Here is a 21,730-nt window from a genome sequence, read left to right as displayed (position 1 = left end):
TCCCATGAATGTATCATAACTCAGAGCTGCAGGATAGCGTGCAAAGGATAGTAGGGTCAGGGGAAGATATTGTTAAAGGACTGAAAAAAGGGGATTATTTCTAGTTTTGCCATGCATTTGTTAATCTTATTATTTGATAACACAAGATCCAAGGCAAAGGGGTGATGTATCTGTCTCTGCCTCTATCACTACAAATCTCCATTGTGAGTTTACAAGTAACAGCAAGTTTCTGCTTTGGGGAGTTGGAGGGGAATGTTGATTTTGTTGTTTTCAGCATTTGTTCTGAAGGAGCCTGCTGCTGTGTTTGCTGCCCAGCTTGGGTGAGGGGTAATTCTTAGCAGCATTTCAGGGATTCAGAGACCACTGGGGTCTACTGGAGGTTCAGAGTTCCTCTGCAGGAATGATGGTGACAGAACACAGCAGGTGGGCTCCTCAGCACTGTCACCTGGGACAGCAAAGATACCCTGCCCGATTTGTCATCCCATAGATTCCTGTCAGCAGTGGAAGGTCTTAAGGACAAAACTTGGAACATTTAAGACAAATTCGCTCCTGCTATTTTTAAAAAGCAATTGCCATGGATGAAAATATTCACAGCATCTAAGTTTCACAAGCAGATATAATGTCATGTTAAACTAAGGGATGTATAGAAGTTGTCTATGATTTTACAGACCAAAGGATGCAAATTATGCCCTCCTCTTCCTGATAAAGATGGTCAAAGTGTAGCTGTTAACAGATAAAATCACCTCTTTCCTCACTCTCTGGTTCTTTTGGTTTGGTTTGTAGACCTGAGGAGGATGTTTGCAAATGCATTCTGAAAAGGACTTTTTGTTGGAATAATTTTTTTGTAATCAACCCAATTCTTAATTATCCACAGTGCTGATTCAAGAAAAGGATGCCTCTTTGAAACCTTCAGATTTCTATTGTCAGGTTTTCCATCTGATTGACAGATACCAAAATTAAGATTCTTCATTACTTGCTCAGTAATAATACCTGCTATTATTCATACAATGCCAGAGTCATGCCAATTCCTCTACCTAGATTATTGATAATCTCTGTAAAAGTCCTGTAAGAGTACCCTTACTCCTGTTTTCTAAAGGGGAAAATTAACCATCTGGGTGGTGAAGTGATCTTCTCAAGGATGCAAAGCTTGTAGGGATTTGAACCAGATCTGTCTCCAAAGTGAGAATGATTTTCACTGTCTTTTGCTGTTCCTCCTAAAAGTCATAATGAGAACAGTGAAATGGTCCAAACATGCCTTAGATGGAAGAATAAGAGACAAGAAAGGCATCAAGTCTTTCAAAAAATGAATAATCAGATGCTGAGTATTTTGATCAGGTAGAATACAGATCGAATAGAACTGGAGGAGCAATTAGGTTAAATGTCAAAGCAAAATGAGCACTTAGGAAAGAGTGGAAAAGAAAAACAGAAGAAAACAGAAAAACAATACGTGATAGGTCAAATAAAAGTAAACAAGAGATCTGAATTTCACATGCAAATGGTAAAATAAAAATTAAAGAAAAAGAAAAGGAATTAAAAGTCACTAAGAATGAGTCAGGTGGTAGAGCAGAAAAATTTCTGTCTGAAGATGGATTTCTTTTCCCCCCCTTGGACAAGTTGGTTTTGCATTTCATCCTGATAATGTCAGTGATAAACATTGTGTGAGTTAGGCTGTTTAGGGTTGAGACCAGGCTCAACAGTGAGGCTCTCAGTGATGGAAGTAGGGAGAAGTTCTAATACTAAATTCCCTTCCCGTCTCAGGATTGAATACATTGGCTTCATTTAATCCCTGCACCTAATGGTGGAGGAATCACTGAGTTTCTGATAACTGCGAAGTTTGAAGGCAAATGATTATCAAGCTCACTACATGAAGATGTTGCAAACCAAAATTAAAACTTGTTTCTACTCCTTTGTCAGAATGGGTGGATTTTGTAGTGCTTTATTCTATGTTTGCAGCAATAGTATTTTGTCTTTGCTTTTCTTCAAAAGCATGATGGCAATCAGGCTTTCAATAATATCCCTCTGAGTAGAAGTTAGAATAGAGTGGAAATTTTGAATAGATTACCCCCTGATCTACACATTAATATATATTCAATTAATAACATGTTTTCATTAGCAATAAATAGGTTCCCTTGTATTTTTCTTAGCTGCACATATGTCTTAAAAAAAAAATCAAGTCCCTATACATAGAACACATAATTTTGAAAATAAATAATTTTATCAGCTAGTTGCCATTAAAAATTGATATCTAAATTCAGTTGCACTAATACGAATTTGTCATTAGTTTTGAGCCTTCCTAGAAAATGTATTTTTTTAATAACAGTAGTTCCTCTCTTTTCCAGATTCCTTAGAAGATAGAATATCGGTTATAAGAAATGTTGATTATAATTAATCCTATTTAATTATAAGAAACTTAACTGTAATTACCCTTTTACAATTTTACTCTATTGAATTACACCCAGAAGGTACTTAACTGTGTTGTTATCTTTACTGTGTTGTTGATTAAGCCTGAAAGTTTAGTGGAGTACACTCTACCTTATGTGAACTCTTCCTTTAAAGGGAATCTAAGGTTAAAGGCTGCTTAGAAGAGGGAAAGATGAGTGTAAACCTTTCCCCTTCTTTATCTTTTATCCAGCCACATCAACATCTACAACTGGGACAAGCCATCTTGTCAAGTGTGCAGAGAAGGAGAAAACTTTCTGTGTGAACGGAGGCGAGTGCTTCATGGTGAAAGACCTTTCAAACCCCTCAAGATACTTGTGCAAGTAAGAAAAGAAATCCTCTGTGTGGCCTATGTCCATGACTGCTTCTTTCAGATGATTCCGTGTCTCATGATGTGATGTGTTACCACTGCTGTTTCCCATTTCGTTGCATCCTTTGAGTAGTGCTATTTTATTTGTAGAGTGTTGTGAAAAGTTCACACCATTTGTCATCTTCTCTGTTATATCCAGAATGGTTTTTTGCTTTTCTTCAAAGTGATGATTTTTTTTTTGCCTTCATATTGACAAAGTAGCTTTCTTCATGATTTTCCTCATTGTTACCTGAGAGAGATGTGCAAATATCATAGAGGCCTAAAACTTTGAACACCTCCATTTCCATCCAATGTATGAATGAAGCTGTAAGATAATGTTCCTTTTTACCCCAGTGGTCACCTGCAAAGCAAATAGGACAACTAAAAGAAGCAGAAGGACAGAAGAGTCTGACACATCTGTTACACTTGGCATTAGCTTCTTCTTTCATAACTACTTTTAAAAAATGAAATTTAGGTTGATCTCACTAATGAAAAACAAGAAACTTGGGTTTGGAAATGCACTTAGCGTGTGTAGCATCATTGCAGATAGAACGTAGAGTGTTCTTTCACGCACTACAGTTATTTATAATGTGCTTAGAATGGCGCTCTCACCAATGACCTGAAGGAGAAGTATCGCTGTTATTCTCTCTCAACAGGCAGCATTAAACAAAGATATTATCAGTGCATTAAATATTTAAAACTTGCAGTTAAAATTAGTAGATCCATTAAAAACCAGGTGTTTATTATGCCATGCATTTTTAGTCTAACCTTGAAATTTAGGCTATATGTGGTACATGGACTCAAATAACTTGGTGGGGTAAAAGATGTTTAATGTCTCATTGAAATAATGAAAAAGGAGTTCTTGCTGTGGCACAATGGGTTAAGAATCCAACTGCAGTGGCTCAGGTTGCTGCAGAGACACAGGTTCAATCCCTGCCCTGGCCCAGTGGGTTAAAATATCCAGCATTGCCACACTTGTGGCGTAGGTTATAGCTGTGGCTCGGATTCAATCCCTGGCACAGGGACTTCCATACATCATGGGTGTGGCCATAAAAAACAGAAAAGTATATATTTATTTCACATTTGACCAGTAGCTGTGTCCTACTGTTCTAAAGTGGCAATGCTTGTCCTAAATGAGGGAAAAAAAAAAAAAAAACCAAAACCTTATCATCACAATAATCATCTCCTGCTCTAGACTATTATTAACTTGGGAAATAAATGCTGACAAAGAACAAGTTTGTCAGAGAGACAGTTGAGCTAATAGAACAGTTGGCAAAATGAGAAAGAAAAGTACAAGAAATAATTAAGAAAGTCATTTCCCTTTGACATCCCATAAAAGCATACAAATACTTAAGTGCCCCTTTCTAAGAAAACCTTTGTTGTAAGTAATAAAATGCATCTTAACAACATATATCTTAAGATCATAACACCAAATAAAAATGCCAAAATGTTTTTGCTATTCCCTGTGCTGTTCTAGACACAGGTTATCTGTAGAGGATCTTGTGGGACCTCAAGGTTGTAAACAGGTACTTCTTAGAACTGCTTTTCAACCCTCAAAAGCTCTTCTTTTAACACAATGGAAGCAAGAGTTCCCATTGTGGCTCAGTGGTAATGAGACCAACTAGTATCCATGAGGACACAGGTTCAGTCCCTGGCCTTGTTCAGTGGGTTAAGGATCCAGTGTTGCCATGAGCTGTGGTATAGGTTGCAGACGCAGCTTGGATCCCGTGTTGCCATGGCTGTGGTGTGGCCAGCCAATAGCTGCAGTTCCAATTCGACCCCTAGCCTGGGAACTTTCATATGCCTCGTGAGGCCCTAAAAAGCAAACAAAACAAAACAAAAAAAGCTCTTCCAAGAGGAAACAAATTTTGTGTAGCTGATTTATAATCTTTTATAGTATTTTACTTATTTTATCATTTTCTTTTATTATTTTTAAATTTCATAGTATTTTATACTTCCTTACTTTTGAAATAAATAAAAGACTAGGGATCACAAGAGGAACATTCTAATTTCAATTACTAAGTATCTCTTCCATGGATACAAATAATAGTTATAAGCCAAGATAAAACTAATAGGTAAGAGTGTTTTAAAAACTTTAAAGCAAGATGAAAATGAAAGGGTGTATAGAAAAAATTTTGTCTTTCAGGTCTGAATTATTTTATGACTATCAATGTTTATTGTTTTAAAATTAAAGTTTCACTTTTTTATTACCAGTATATTCAAATCTGTATACCTATAGCAAAGAATTAAAATTGATCCATTTTAGACCAACTTGCTGTGAACACAGCCCAAACGTGAATTGAGATGAACAAATTTTATAGTTTGCTATAAGATTTTCTCAAGTCAAAATAGAAGATGTCAGAAGCTGAGTATTACAATCTGTAAAATATGAGGTTCATTTATTATATGGGGAAATCCTGTTATTCTCTCCTAATCATAGGCATACAATCCAATTACATTTTAATAAATCTCCTCGGAAAAAAACATTTAAATTACAGCTCCTTAAATGCTTCTCCTTTTTAAACAATTGTACCCATATAATCCTGTCCCCTCTTTTTACTTCTTGAGAAAAGCATCTGAGACCACTCTATTTTAATTATAATAATGAAACATGATCATTTTTCATCATGGCCTTTGCAAAGATTTACAAACTGAGTGAGTACATATGATAGTTTCTGAATACCTCTTAGGAACCAGTGCACTTATTTTCCACATATTAATTTCAGCTATTCTGTAGCTCTCCCACATCCTATACAAAACATGCTATCGCCTGAGTTCTCTTCATTTCTTCCATTTTGGCATTGTGCCAACAATTGTAACTTTTTTTCACCTCCCTGGTTTTTCATTAAATTTTAAGCCCAATCCAGGGGAAAAAAAAAAAAAAAACTTGCTATACATTTTCTTATCTTGAATTGAAAATTTTGGTCTTTCTCTAATGGTTATTAAAGCAGTAAACCATGAATGAGCATTCTATATCACCCAAGCTAAATATCTTCTAGTTCTCAGCAAATTGGCATCATGATTTTATTATAATTTTACTGATTTTGGTACATAAAATCTTTCAGAAAAGTGTTAAAGCTTCTCCATTGGAAAGGAAATCTTTGACATCTATGATTCTGATAGGTTTTGTCCTCCTTTTGGACCATATCTTTGCTGATACATCACAGCAACCCATTACCTTGAAGGAAGAACTGGAGTATATTTAACATCCAAAATACCCCAGGCTTTTTTTGTTAAATAAGTGTGTGTTTTTAATCCCTGTATTAAAAATACCTATATCATTAAAACAATCACTACTCAGAATTGAAACAAAGGCCCATCATATACCATGTCTTAGGATAATGTATTTTTCACTAGACAACTTGAATATAAACAGAGAACATGAAAATGTTGCATCGGCTCATCATAGGCCTGTGTATGAAACCAGTTCATAGTTTCCATATGGTCCATCTGTCTAGAGCATAACATTTCTGAAGCATGAGCCACATCATTCAAAATCAGCTTTATCCCTGACTAAAGACATGACTCAGAAACACCACAAGCATGGAAGTTTCCAAGTAGTCTCTCTGGTCACCTAATCCACTGTTGTCTTCTTGGGAGTTGAAGGAAAAGATTTTATAGCAAATCTCTTTTGTCTGTCCATTTAGAACAAGGTGTTCCAAATGAATTAGCCGTCTAACAGTTAAACACTTCTCTGAGGAGAAGTTCACTGGTTACTTGGACTTCTCCCCTGGGAACTGTGTAGGAATTTCTACGTGTTTCTCATCTTTTATATTTCTCTTCCCTCTCTAGTCCTTTAAAATTTATCCTGGGCGGTGTGGGGGGCTGGGGTGGGGGAGTTACTATTCCAGAGTGCCTAAAGACCAGCAAAGGGTGGTGCCATCTTTTACCCTCTGGTGCCCCATGTAGTCACGTGGTTCAAAGAAACAAGACAATTTGAACATGACATTGTCCAGATTTTCCTCTGTTTTCTCCCCTTGCTCTTGTATAACTGTTCTTCTGAACAGTTGTACTTAGAAAACTATCTTGGAAGATGTCAATGTGATTTTTTAAATCTAAAAATGATTTTATACCAGACCGTATTTATAAACCCATTAGGCTGTACTATGGACAGATGTGGCTTCCCCATGTGGGGATTAGAGTTTTAACCACCAATTTTGGTAAATAGTCTTGAGCTCTTTCACTTCAACTCTCTGGACAATATCTTTATTTATAACATGGAGTTAATATGTCCTCCAAATTTCTTCCCAGGGAGTCAGTGAAATTAAACAAATTCACTTCTGCTAAAGCACTTCTAACCCTGAGGAAGCAAGATGTTTTTTTCCCTTATAATAAAAGGTAAATGGTAGAATTACATTCTCTCTGTAGACGTTGGAAAAATACCTACACCTGTCTTAACAGACTGTGTTATCATGTTTAATCCCCAATTCTTCATTTTATTTAACACTGGCAATTCAACATTTTATTTGATTTGTTCGGGCCACCAGCTAGCTTTATAACTTTGCATTTTACATTCATTTCATCATTTAATTACCTCTGATCAGGAACTTCCTTGTATACAAAAAACGGAAACAAAAAGCAAACAAATAAAACTTGGGGAGGTGGGAGGTGGCTTCAAACATGAACTTACGATTTGGTATAGTTAATTTTTATGAAACCATGTAGTACATATAAGGGCCCGTATTGTATTACATATTACTCTAGAGACATTATGAAAAATGTATAACTTAGAGAAGATAAAGTCACAACAAATACATTATAATAAATTAAACTCAGTAAATGAAATATTAGTTAACATTTATTTAGAGAACAGCTACGTCTATGCTAGGGGTTTTTAAAAACACAGAAAATATATAAAGCATGGTCTCTGGTCCCTGGAAACTTACTCGATTTACGGAAATGGAGTGACTGAAATAGTACATCAATTAGTGACTACATCCCAAGTGGTACAAGGCTGATTATTATGGTAATGAGAATTTAAAGCAGGAAAAGAAAAGATTGGAATAAGTTGGAGACTATATAAACATAGTCATCATTTATGGGGTTATTTCCATATTCCAGGCAGGCAGCGGGGCTACAGTAATCTCTCCGTGAGACACCCTAGACCCGCAGCTCCATTCTGGGAAGTAAAACAAAATAACTGAGTTAGGCAAGAGGGTGAGTTTCTGGGCTCTGAAGGCCAGGCAGAGGAACTTGGACATTGTGATAGCTAATGGGAAGTCATCATAACTTCCGGAATGAGAAACTATAGGAGAGTGACACCGCAAACATAGATGACGTTTAGGGAAGAGAGACTTCCATGCAGGCTGGAGACATCTGGGGACCAGATAAGATGGGGAGAGAGAGTCGAGACACTAGCTGAGGTTAAACCTTGATAAAATCCTAACGTGATCATGTTGAGGATACTTGTAACACTTCCGTAGCTTGATAAACATAATTAAACGAGGGCATGGTGGTGGTTCAAATTCAGGTTGTGTCCCATGGCCTCATCATCATGGCTGTCGAAGGAGAAATTTGGAATAGATCAAAGGGATATATTTTGGGTTAGACCTGGAGTCCCCAAGAACAGACTGTGTCTGTGCTCTGATTCCAGGTCTGGATGAGTTCATTCTTCAGAGGCATGTGACACTTGCCTGCTGTCACATTTAACAGGGAGAGAAACCTTTGTGAGAGCTTGTGGGACTCTTGTGGCTTCGAGCTAGATAGATCTTCAGATGACCACATCTGTGTCTTCTGTGTCCCTATTGTATGTAGAATCCTGCTGTGTATTTACTAGGTATTTATTAACTCATTTTGACTCTTACTAAGACGGATGGAAGAAAATCCTTTGGTTCTTCTAGAAACCAGTTTAGGTATAGTTTAGCCTAAAATTGAGTGCACTAAGTGTTCTTAAGAGCTTTCTTCCTTGTTTCTCCTGAAATCAGTTAGGCAGTCACATATATATAGATAGATCTCCTCCTAAGAAGCAAGTTCTGGACTTTTATGCTCCGTACGAAGTGGTGAATGAAGTCACATGGTCTCTGCCTTCATGAAGTCATAGAGTCATTAGGTATTTCAAGTAGCAAATTGAAATTTTAAGTAATTAATTTAATAATAAATGACAGGTGTGCTGAAGGCTATGAAGAGTATTTAGGGAGCTAAGGAAAGGTAAAATGGGGGACACCAACCAGCCAGAGGCAGAATCTCCATGGGGAAAAATAAATGGCATGCAGTCCTGGCCTTGAGAAGCATATAGTCTAAAATGAAATGCACAATTTTGAAATATTTAAATTGAATGATGTAAGTCAAAAGTGAATATTGAGGAGTTCCCTGCTGGTTCAACAGGTTAAGGATCTGGCATTGTCATTGCTATGGTTCGGGTTATTGCTCTGGTTCTGGTTACTGCTGTGGCTCTGGTGTGGCTTCGATCCCTGACCCAGGAACTTCCACGTCCCGTGGACACAGCCAAAAAAATAGTGAATATTTAGATGTTTCATCTTAAAATGAGGCTGGAGTAGATGGAACCATAATGTTCTGAATCACTGAGCTGTGTGATGAGACAGGTAAGGGCAACCCTAGAGAGGAAGACAAGCTGCAAATGAGCGGAGTCAATAAGTCACCATGTCAGAAGGACACAGAGCTATATGGGATGTAGACTGAGCCTGTATTTGATGAAACTGCTTGACCCCAAAGTAAAGGATACATCATTTAGAGTAAACAGTGGCAAGGATTATCATCTCCAGATGAGCATTTCAGAACAAGCTGTGCAAACAGAGCTTTGGGAAGGGCACCCAGGTTCAAGCAAGGAGGGGTTAATTCATAAACACCGCCACCCTCATTAGTGGGATTGTTTGTCTTAGACCTTGAAAAACAACATTGGAGAGCTGGGACAACTTAGACTCCGTCCCCACCCCCACCCCCACCCCCATACCCAGTATTTATCCATGAGTCCACTGTGCCACTCTGGGTATACTGTTATCTCCAGAATTGAGAACTAGTTCCTAGATCATAATAAGAAAAGAAAAGGGATGATCGATACTGGCTGAATAGTAATGGAGAAGTATGAGTTTGGATCCAAAGAAAATGTTAAGGGAACATATTAGATTTAATATTTTCTTTAATGGTGTTGAAGAAGGCATTCCCTTGAGGAAATAAATGTCTTTTGCAGATCATGCCATAAAGAACACTAAAACACAAATTAGAAAAGCATGTACAAGTCTCAAGAAATTTCACTTCACGGTAGATAACAGAACAGAGTTCATCTTGGAAAAATGCAGGCTAATAGTCACAATCCATTTGGGAAAGAATAATCTGCAACACAGATACTCAGCCAGTGAGTGGGCGAGCTCTCGCCAGAATCCTGAGTGAAGGGGTGAGAAAAGTCAGTCCCTGCAATATGATACTACAGAAAAACAAACCAGCACTAGAGGACCTGGTATGTACACTGCCAACTCTGGTTTACAGAGTGAGAGCAAAAGCCGTTAACGTCAGATACTTAAACTCACCGATGATCCTCAATGCGTATCTGTTGGCCTTTCCATTACTTGATATTTATAAACATGAACATCAAAGAGATTGTTTCAGATGTTGTACAATATGAAGAAAAGGCCCCAGCTAGTATTGAGGTAGAGTGATAAGACAATACGGACTCTTCTCTTTTGAACAATTGTCTGAAAAATTTCTCCAACTATTGCCTTGTGGACTGATGACTAAATAGGGAGGAAATATCATATGTAAATCTGTTTCCCTTCTCCCGCCTGATGAAAATTGATGAAACCAAGAAAAAAGGAAAGGAGGAGAAAAGGCAGTCTAAGGATGATTTATAAATGGACATAAATTTTAAAAACCACAAAAGCGTTTACAAAGGTTTATAAAATTAGCAAACCCTAAATAACCAGAAGTTTCTTGAGGTTCTGGAAACATCTTCAAATATATCCAGTGTCTCCCTCCCCCAAAAAAATGGGAGATGTTATTCACTTAGAATGTAAAAAATATACCAAACACTAAATTGATCTGCAAAATATATGAATTGATGATAGATTACATAGTAAACATGTCAGAATATTCACCTTGTATTATGGTTATTATTAAGTATAATTTTTATTTTACTGATGCTTTGTAGAAGTCTTGGTTACTAGATTGGAACTGCTTTATTGAATCCTGGGTAAAATGGTATTTCAGTAACAGGATTTAAATTTGAGGTAATAGACTTATTGTTAACGAGTTACAGAGTCTTTTCCAAATTCCAAACACATTGTTAGAGGTTTCTATTTAGAGGAGGGAATCTGTGAGGAGAATACTGGGACTCCTACTAAAAAAACTGGGTGGGGCGGGGAGTTCCTGCTATGCTGAAGTGGGTTGAGAGTCTGAGTGCAAAGACTTGGGTCACTGCAGAGGCAAGGGATCGATACCTGGCCTGGCGCAGTGGGTTAGGAATCTGATGTGGCTGAAGCTGCAGCATAACTCACAGCTGCAGCTGGGATTCAGTCCCTGGCCAGGGAACTTCAATATGCCAAGGGTGTGGGCATAAAATAAAAAAAAAAAAATTATTTGGAAGTCTATAAAGGAGAGAATCGATTATCACAAACTATAAAAATAAAAGCCAGAGGGAGTTCCTATCGTGGGTCCGCAGTAACAAACTGGACTAGTATCCATGAAGACTTGGTTCAATCCTTGGCCACAATCAGTGGGTTAAGGATCTGGCGTTGCTGTAAGCTGTGGTGTAGGCCAGCAGCTATAGCTCCTATTCAGCCCTTAGCCTAGGAACCTCCATATGCTGTGGATGCGGCCCTAAAAAGACTAAATAAATAAATAAATAAAGCCAGAAGTTCAGTACTGACCTGTACTTGGCAAATCAGTTGACTGCATGAAAGCGTCTCTGATACAGTTCTTTATTAGTCACTATTAGTCTCTCTTAGGCTCAGCTTAACTATTTTATGCGTCTTTCATGAACCAGGCCCTGTGCTAAACATTAGAGGCATAAAATGATCAGAATCTGATCACTACCCTCACAAAGAGATAATCACAAAACCTTGAATGAGATTAGGGCAGGGTGCAGCGTGAGACCCAAGTAAGGAATCCCTCACCCAGGGTATGGATGAGGGAGGAGAGGAGGTGGCAGTCAGGGAAGGGGGAGTTGGAAGAGGTGAGACTTCGGTTCAGACAGAAACTCTCTGAAGTCTCATCTCATTAAGAATACATATAGAGTAGCCTTTTAAAATTGCATAAAATTAAAAAAAAATTGTAAGTCAAAAAAAGAAAACTTGAGAGTTCCCTCATGGCTCAGCAGGTTAAGGGGTTAAGGATCTGGTGTTATCGTTGCTGTGGCTCTGGTTACAGCTGTGGCATGGGTTCAATCCCTGGCCCGGGAACTTCCATGTGCCATGGCCATGGCAAAAAAAAAAAAAAACAAAAAAAAAAAACTAAACAAGCCATGGTTTAGTGATGTAGTGAAAGAAAATCATCTAAGTACTGAGATTTTCAGAAATGTAAAAAAAAGTTAACTTTAGAGATGGGGTTCCCACTGTGGTGCAGCAGGTTAAGAATCTGACTGCAGAGGCTTGGGTCACTGCAAAGCATGGGTTGGATCCCCAGCCCGGGGTTGTGGGTTAGGATCCGACATTGCCACAGCTGTGGCGTAGGTCATAGCTGCTGCTCCAATTTGATCCCTGGCCTGGGACAATTTGATCCCTGGCCCGGGACAATTTGATCCCTGGCCCAGGAGCTTCAATGTGCCATGGTTGTGACTGAAGAAAAAAAAATTTAACTATGTAGCAATTAAAAGAAAACATTAGTTCATATGTTTGAGATTAATGCAACACTAACAACTAAATGGAATCAATAAATATGTTGTGGTGTCAGTTTTAATAAAACAACAAATATAGAACAGAGATTTCTTCTACTCATGCAGCAAAAATATTCTAAACAAAACTAACCAATTCATTTATAAAAATAATTTTTTGAAGAATTCAAAAAAGCTATATCAGTACAAGGTGTTTGTTATAAAGCCTATTAATATTATTGTCAATGGTTATAATTATACTTTATTTACCCAAGTACTTATGGGATTGAAAATCTGAAACTGCCAGAATTTATTCTTATAAGCCATTCTTCGTGAAATAGTTGAAGTAGATGTACCAAATCACTTGATAACATTTTGACATTGAATTTGGCTTTAAGGGAAATGAAAAAAAAAAAAAAAACAAACCTGGAGTTCCCGTCGTGGCGCAGTGGTTAACGAATCCGACTAGGAACCATGAGGTTGCAGGTTCAATCCCTGGCCTTGCTCAGTGGGTTAACGATCCAGCGTTGCCCTGAGCTGTGGTGTAGGTTGCAGATGCGGCTCAGATCCCGCATTGCTGTGGCTCTGGCGTAGGCCGGTGGCTACAGCTCCGATTCAACCCCTAGCCTGGGAATCTCCATATGCCGCGGGAGCAGCCCAAGAAATGGCAACAACAACAACAAAAAGACAAAAAAAAAAAACCTTATATATTTGTTAACATGAATAGTTTTATTCACATCTCTTTGATGCCAAAGAGATGGTGTTTATTTTTATTTACTCTGAAGCAGAACGGGTTGTATGTAAAATCATGCGGTCTGTGCATGATGGTTATTGTATAGATGAACTATTAGTAATAATCATGGCTATAGCTGTGGAGCACCCGTAAGAGGTATATTTGGGTCCTAGAACCTTTTGATGACCCTGTTTATTAGAGTATGATATTGGGTAAAATGAATCCAATCTGAAATCCTTTAGTTACTGAAGTGACAGCAACAAAAATAGCAATTGTAAAGGACTTCCATATTTAGGCACAGCCCTATGGTCAGACCTTTAGAACAGTACTCTACCAAGATCCTGGCATCTTGATAGGCAAATGTATGTGAGTAAGTAAAATGTAAATGTTATACAATTTCAAAACAGTTTACTTTAAGTGCAAAATTATATTTACTCAATACTACAGTAGAAGAATAACTTTAAATTTTTTTAAACATATTTATCTTTGATTTGGGATAATTGGATTATGCTGTGAGCTAATAAAAATCTGCCTCTTTCTGTCTTTCACCATTGAAAAAGACCTCATTTGTAATATCTTAAAACAGGGAATGTAATTTATCTTGTCAGTAATCACTAGAGTGTGAAAGTACTTGACTTCTGTTGTAGTTTGATGACTTAACTTATAACGATACCTAAGAAATGAAGTACAAAATTGTGTCTATGAAAGAAAAAGCCCAGAATATTTTAAATAATGAAAGGTTACGAATGGAACCATGTAATCTCTTACCAAAACCAGTGTTTTAACATAGTAAGAGTCAATGGATCAGTGACACATAAGGCAATGCCGAAGAAAAAATGGCTTAGCTGCCCAGACCTTCCCACTCCTATTCAACTTTTCAACCTCACTCTAGTTAAATTTCAGTTAACCCATCTTATGAAGACTGAAGCAAACAACAGAAATGTATCCCCTGCGGTTTTTATGGGACATTATTTTCTAAATGTTTTGTCTTTTCCTTTTCTTTATGTTGTTCAGCCACCAGGTCATGTGTAGGACTCTCCATATTCCATAGGAGGAAAATTGCCAGTCTGAACGTTCAGTGTCTTTAGCGTTCGATTGCTTATTACATTTTTACCCTCTAGGTGCCAACCTGGATTCACCGGAGCAAGATGTACTGAGAATGTGCCCATGAAAGTCCAAACCCAAGAAAGTATGTTAAAATAATCTGAAATTTGCTTTCTCCCCCAAAACTACAGCAACAATCACTACTACCACTTGGTGTTTTTACAGCTCAGTTGTGACTGATTCCTTTTGTTCTGATTATGGTTTAACCACTCGGGTCATAAACCCATTCGCTATGACCTTGTTTAACTGTCTCTCAACCAGACTCCAATGGCCATCAATTTAATAAAAGAATGAGCCATCAGGATGGTCAGCACTGGCAGTCATGGTAGGCCAGCCAACCAAAATTCCTTTCCTTTCAGCATTCTGGACCAATGCAAGAAAACCTAGTTGAAAAAAAGTCCACTTGAATTTTAAGCGGCTCCCTTTGAGAGAGAGCAGTCCCTTAAAATGCTGGGATCTTTCTATCCATTTGTCCAAATGTTTAACCCTTTGGGGGAAATGCCGGAGTGGAAAAGCCACGGTTAGGACAGAGACTCAGTTCCTGAGAGTGAACTCACCAAGTTGAGTCATATGACACTGAAGGAGCTTCTTTCTAGCATATATTCACCTCTTCTCTTTTTCTCTGTTTTTTCTACCATTGTTTTTTGTTTCTTCTCTCAGGTGCCCAAATGAGTTTACTGGTGATCGCTGCCAAAACTACGTAATGGCCAGCTTCTACAGTACGTCCACTCCCTTTCTGTCTCTGCCTGAGTAGGAGCATGTTCAGTCGGTGCTGCTTTCTTGTTGCTGCATCTTCCCTCAGATTTCACCTAGAGCTAGATGTGTTTTACCAGGTCTAACATTGACTGCCTCTGCCTGTCGCATGAGAACATTAACAAAAGCGATTGTATTACTTCCTCTGTTCATGACTAGTTGGCTATGAGATGCTCATAGGTGTGTGAGGCTCCGATGTTTCTGAAATTGATATTGAATAATGTGATACAAAATGAGAGCCTATATCACACAGTGCAATTATAATAAAGGCATTTAAAAGTCTCACATTTATTGAGAAAATAAAATCATTCCACTGACCAGTCCATCTTCTTTATAAAATGACCACATCCTGAAAAGGATGTTTGCTAAGTTGTACACAGTACACACTTGAAATGATGGTAAGTTAATTGTGGTTCAGAATGTGTCATTTATAAGAAATAAACATCATAAAAAGGGTGCAGATGTTTCTCTTCATTAACCAGGTCGCACTTAAGTTTTAAAAAAGCACTGAGTAGGAGAGTTAAAAACCTTCCACAGTAAAAAAAAAAAAAAAAAAAGATACTCTGGCTTCTATTTACCTTACTTAGAGAACAGGTGATTCGAGTCTAAATCATTTGTAGATGAATTACTAAATCATGTATTGATATTTTGCTAATCTCAATAATAATTTTAGGAAAAAAATTGTACTTTAAAAATATTAGTTACTTTGAAACATAACAGTTCACTGCTAGATGTGTGTGTATGTATATATATATACACACGTATATAGGAACTGAGAAATTATAGTGTATTTCTGTGGCTTCATGAAATTTTGAACGTCATTCCTAGAAGACCCAATTCACATTGTTTATAATTGCATGGATAACTAAACTATGTATTTGTCCTTCTTTTGTGAACTGGGACTATAGCTTTTAATTTGGAGCTCTCAAAACATTATATTTAAAGTGATTCTGGAGTTCCCGTTGTGGTGCAGCCTAAAGGAATTCAACTAGTATCCATGAGGATGCAGGTTCAATCCCTGGCCTTGCTCAGTAGGTTAAGGATGTGATGTTGCTGTGGCTGTGGCATAGGCTGGCAGCGACAGCTCTGATTTGACCCTTAGCCTAGGAATCTCCATATGCCGCAGGTACAGCCCTAAAATGCAAAAATAAATAAATAAATAAATAAAAATAAAATGATTCCATAGAGTTATTCGTTGAGATCAAATGTTGACAAATCTTTTTCTGGAAAGGATCAGATAGTAAATACTTCTGCCTTTGCTGATGATACCAACACGGTCATTACTATAGAAAACTCTGCCATTGTAGCACAAAAGCTGTCCTAACAATGCATGAACTCCTAAGCATAGCTGGGTGCTATTAAAATTTTATTTACAAAAGCATCATAATGGATTTGTCAACCTCTGATTCAGATTGTCGGTTGCTTACCTCGAAAGATATTTCACATAGCATACTGCAGTATAAATTCGTATAACACAAGAAACAGTGATAGAAATTGGTCATATGGGGGCCCTAAAAGAATGAAACTTGATCCTTATTTGCACACATACAAAGAATAAGATTCTGTTCCTCATGTTAACCGGCATGGAAGAATAAATTCTACAGAAAAATAAATTTCATGCGTATGCATTATGGGGACCCATGCTAGTCAAGCATTCTTTTAGTGAGATGGTACTTATTATGTGTTTACAAAGGCTACATATCAAAGATTATGTTATAAGCCATTTTCTGTTGTGAAAAATTGCTAAATTGGCATTGCTAAATTTTCAAACACAGCCCCCTCCCTTTATTCAGAGTCTTTAAATGAAATGCATTTAGTGGACAGAATTCTTCTCTCCAGAGCTATAGATTATTGTTTTAAAGGTAGATAAGATGGAGAGTAAAAATAGAAGGTAAATAATAGAATTTTACTTGATTTGTTAAAGTCATTCCTTTTAGAAATGCGTGTTCATATTCAAATAACATAGATTTAGCAAATTCATGTGACTCAATAAAACCAATACAGTTATATTTTAGAATCTAATGAAAATTCTGAGCTTAAACTTTAAGTACTGCATTGTACTTAAATTGTTGGAAAACTGAAAGCAGTGTTGGAGTACCAGATAGAGAAAAACATTTTAAACGATGAAGATATAATGAAGTTAGATCTGACAGTAGTGACCTGAGAAAAAGTTCTTTTAGGCCTTTTTCTCTTTCATAAGATAAAAGTTAAAAGAGTCACTTTGTATTTAGTCCGAATGTGATTCTGTGAATAAATTCTTTAGTGAGATTTCATTGGCACTTTTGGAAGCTGTCCAGGAAAGCAGCATTCATATTTAACTTGATTTAACAAAGATTGATAGGAAGCACATTTATAAACAAAATCTGCGATGACTGTGCTGCCTCATGTCTGGAAAAGCAGGAGCTCCCAGTCAGAAACTGCTTTCTGAAGGTGTCTTGCCCAGAGTTAATTCTAACTTCCATGTCTGAAATTCTCAATTTTTATTTCTGCAAACCTTCACAGAGAAGGCAGGAAAATAAATGTTTGCTGCTCAAAGAACTTTATGTTCAAGTAGCAATGAAAGCTACACAAAAGCTAAAAAGTGTTGCCACCATGGTACTGTTTAAAATTTATTTGTGTGTGTTCCTAAAGTCTGAAACGCATAACATACATTTTTAAAAGAAAAGATATCCCCCGCCTTTAAAGAGAAACATTGTCTGACTTACCAAACTGCATTTTCAGTTGAAGAATCACCTTCTAAAAATGTGCAATTTTTAACATGATTATTAGCACAACTTAGGACATTATTAAGATTAAATGCCATTTTTCTTATTATAATCAATAAATGTCCCCATAGGGCATAGGGACATTTATTGATTATAAAAATTTACTTAAAATATAAAAACAAAGAACATATGAGTATTTTATAGAGCTTTCTTGAAGGAAGCCATTTGTCTTGAAAGAAAACATATTTATGCTACTTTGTAAGAAAATATTGTCAGCATTAGCTTCAAATTTCAACCTTCTTGACACAGAATTCCTACTTGAAAAGATTATAATCATCATTATGTGTGTGTCTGTTTGTGTGTGCGCACGTGCGTGTGTATGTGCGTGTATATATGATAATCAATAATTAATTTATTGACTTTATAGAGAGAAAGAACAAGCACTCACAGCTTCAATATTTCCAGGCAGTATAGAGCAAATAGGTCATATATAAACTAACATATAATAGGAAGCAATTATAAAATAGCCCAAATTATAGACTATTTTAAAAGAGTTCAATTTTAGAACTTGTAGGCATATTCTCAGAATGAGTAAACTTGGCAGCCTTGAAAGTATTTTTGAATCATAGATTACTAGTGCATAAGTTATTTGTGTTGATTTTTCTAAATGTTTTTAAAAAACTCACTGAAGTTATTAATGTATTTGTCAAATATGTGCATCTTGCTGAATGTAGAATAAAGATACCCCAACCTATGACAAAATTAATGTTAACACCAGCCAAGTGTTAGTGAGATTCCACTGTGTGTGTTTCTGTGAATGTGCTTGCTCATGGCATATGGAAACTTGGAAGGAGGAGAAAGTTTCCTATTTCGAAGGGCTCAGTGGCAATATGGATTGCTATATGTGAAAAAAAAAAGTATCTGCATTTATAAAGGTAAGTTGAAAATTAGAAGTCAGACACTAAATTGATCCCATTTAGAAAGAGCATTGACAGATCCCCTCTAGAAAACTCAGAGGGGCATAAAGTCAAGAGGACAGATTATTTGCATAATGAGACCCAAGATGTTAAGGAATAAAATCCTCAATATCTTCAAATTTTAACAGAAATTATAATTGCATGTATGTATGATTTTGATAAAAGAAAATTGTTTTCTCATTCTTTTCTCTAATGCAATTGAAAATTTAAATTAACCTACAGGTTAATCAGTTTTCTTCAAACAATTATAAAATCTGAAAGAAAAGGATGAGCAAGTCAATATTTAATCATTTCTGAGGACTCTTAGATTTAAATTAATTTTTTATATTGCTTACTGCACAGCAGGAAATCACATGTAGAAAAGGAAACTAAATTGTTTACAGTAACCTTTGTGGTTTTGAATTATTAATTTAATTTGAAAAATGGAGAGGCTAGGCAGAAGCTCAATAGGAAACATACAATATGTAATGAGCCTAAGCCGACATTCGATTAAATAGAACAGATAGAAAGTAATAACCTCTTCAGAAAATGAAAAGTGTTTGTGTATTCTGCTTTTCTTGACTCATAATGAAAAAAAAAATGTAGCCACCAATAGCAAAAATAAATTAGAGCAGTGTTTGCTCCAGGAGTAGTATGACTGATGCATGTTTCCTCTGCTTGTTTCCTTGTTAGGGCTTATGGCCAGAAGAAATTCCAATTTTAAGTACCAATTTCCCTTTGAATTATTTGAAATTGGAGCTGCCTGATATGAATGACTTCCCATGAAATGAAATTAGAGTTAGGCTCACAGACTTACCTATAAAACTGTAAATGCAGTAATATGTATGCATGAGCATGCTACTAATTTTATTGAAGACTTAACCAAGCTTTCTACGCAACTAATATTGATAATTAGCAGTGTTCACGTAGGCATGGAGTAATGATTCTCTTCTCCGGAAAGAGTTTCTGTAGCTCTCTCTCGATTTTAACCCTTAAATTATTACTGACGTAGGAGGAAAAGGCAAGAGACAGGGGAGGTTCTAGGGAGAAAAATTGAGTCACTTCCTCATGGAAATGTGTAAGGAAATTTATTATCACTTCCTCAGAAAATGAATTTTTGTACCTTGATGTTCCAAAATTTATGTGGGGAAAAAAATGTCAATTTTTCAAATTGAATGTTGTGCAGAGGTGAGAGAAATTCATTTGGATTGGAATAAATTGTTACTTTTCTGTGAACATTGTGCAACAAAAGTAACCATACATTCTCTGGCTTTAAATTTTTGAAAACTGTAGGTGATTTGCGTGAGTACCCTTGACTCAAGGCAAAGAGAACTTTCTATTATATAAAGTGCCTCTTTATCATTGTTAGTCAAGGTACTATTGATTATATATGTATATGTCAATAGTACAATCAATATGGAAAACTTCATTTCCTTAAGAGGTGGCAAGTTTTTAAAGTTCAAATTCTTGATATATCCCAGGAGCTCTCAGAGTTTGGATGGCCCATGAAATTGATCAAAAGTAAACCTACATGCATGCCTTATCCTACCAGTGGCCCAAAGTAAACCTCCAGACATGTCTATTCTCCAAGCTGTTAAGTCCCTCGGGTGTTGCCCAACTTACTCCATGTCTCCTTTATTCCCCAGGGTCACGCTATGAAGCATGTGTCAATATCATAGGCATTTTGTCAATGAGAAATTAAACTTGTCCAAAGTCACTCAACAGGGAAATGGCAGAGAAAGGACCTGAAACCAGGATGACTTCAAACACACTATGTCCGCCTTTCCCTTCTGTGTGGCAGAAGATGTGTTCATACCCACACTGCTGCCTTTGTAAGAGAAGCACCCCTCCACTGCCTCTTTTCAAATAGAAGGGATGAGTTGTTGCATTGGGGGACCATCCTGGTATCTCTCTAATTAATGACAAAGGGAAGAAATCTAGACCACAGAAGCCCTGTTTTCATCCAGCTCCTCTTTCCCACCTGGCTCTCCATCATCCATGCACAATAAGGCAGTCCTAAAGGGGCCCCCATGAGACAACTGGATTAACAATTTTTGTTTCCAGAATGTTTCTGCATGTTTGTTTAGCTTTTTAAATTTGTCCTATTTCCCTCATTTCTTCACGAGCATGTGCAGATTCCGCTGGTTCTGCCATCCCAGTGCCTCTGTGGTACAGTCTGCCAGGACTTCGGGCTGTGGGCACACAGCTCTGAGTCCCCTTCCCTGGGCAGCCCTGCAGGTTCCCTGAGTGCCTGTACCCCTCAGCTTTCACCTGAGCATTGGCTCTCAGCAGGTGCAGTGATCAGCTGATTGGCTGGCTATGTCTGGAGGAAATAGTAAATTTAAACTAACTAAAGAACTCAGGAATTGCATCTTCCCCCACCTTTTTTTTTTTTTTTTAACAATTTGAAAAAGTGAAGCATTCAGAGTTGTCCTCTACCACATAGGAATTATGTAGAAAACCAGAAGCAGGCTCCAGTGCCCCAGTACCCTGTCTGGCTTTTTGAGTAGGCGTGTTTGTTACATGTCATGCAAGTGGTGGAGAGGGTGGAAGATTTCAAGAAAAAGAGATAGCGTGTTTTTTTTTTTTTAAATAACAAAAACAAGAACTATTAGAGCATAGTTGTCCACAAAGGAAAAATATAAATCCAACATGACAGAATCTTCCAACCAAATTATTATCCTCTTGGCTTCACCTCCTGGCTCTGCCTTCTGCCTGTCTTTGGGTAAGATTATTTCACCTCCCTGGAACCTCACTTCTGCCTTTTAAAAAGAGAAGAATGAAATCATGCCAAAAGCCATTTCTAATGATAAATACAGCAGTTCTATTCCCAAATAATGAAATAGCATAGAGAGTTCAGCCATATACCTTCTCCCTCAGTAAGGTCTTTTAAGGGTTAATAAAGACACAGTGTGCTGGTATTTGCACACC

General features: G+C 37.1%; 1 protein-coding gene across 12 annotated transcripts in view; it reads left to right on the top strand.

The window, feature by feature from the left end:
- The window catches only part of NRG1 (neuregulin 1), a 1,067,009-nt gene that overhangs the window by 1,031,303 nt on the left and 13,976 nt on the right, over positions 1-21,730 (top strand). For 6 of the 12 annotated variants that reach the window (XM_047772522.1, XM_047772527.1, XM_047772525.1 and 3 more), the window contains 2 exons: positions 2,633-2,762; positions 15,046-15,104. In XM_047772522.1, coding sequence (XP_047628478.1) covers positions 2,633-2,762; positions 15,046-15,104 — 189 coding nt within the window. Of the gene's footprint in view, positions 1-2,632; positions 2,763-14,402; positions 14,471-15,045; positions 15,620-21,730 lie in introns of those variants that run through there. The other 6 variants (XM_047772526.1, XM_047772524.1, XM_047772531.1 and 3 more) reach the window with 3 other exon arrangements.

This window comes from Phacochoerus africanus, chromosome 3 (genome assembly GCF_016906955.1).
Source record: "Phacochoerus africanus isolate WHEZ1 chromosome 3, ROS_Pafr_v1, whole genome shotgun sequence".
Taxonomy (NCBI): domain Eukaryota; kingdom Metazoa; phylum Chordata; class Mammalia; order Artiodactyla; family Suidae; genus Phacochoerus; species Phacochoerus africanus.
Note: the sequence above shows the minus strand (reverse complement) of the source record. Positions and strands in the feature narration are given on the sequence as shown.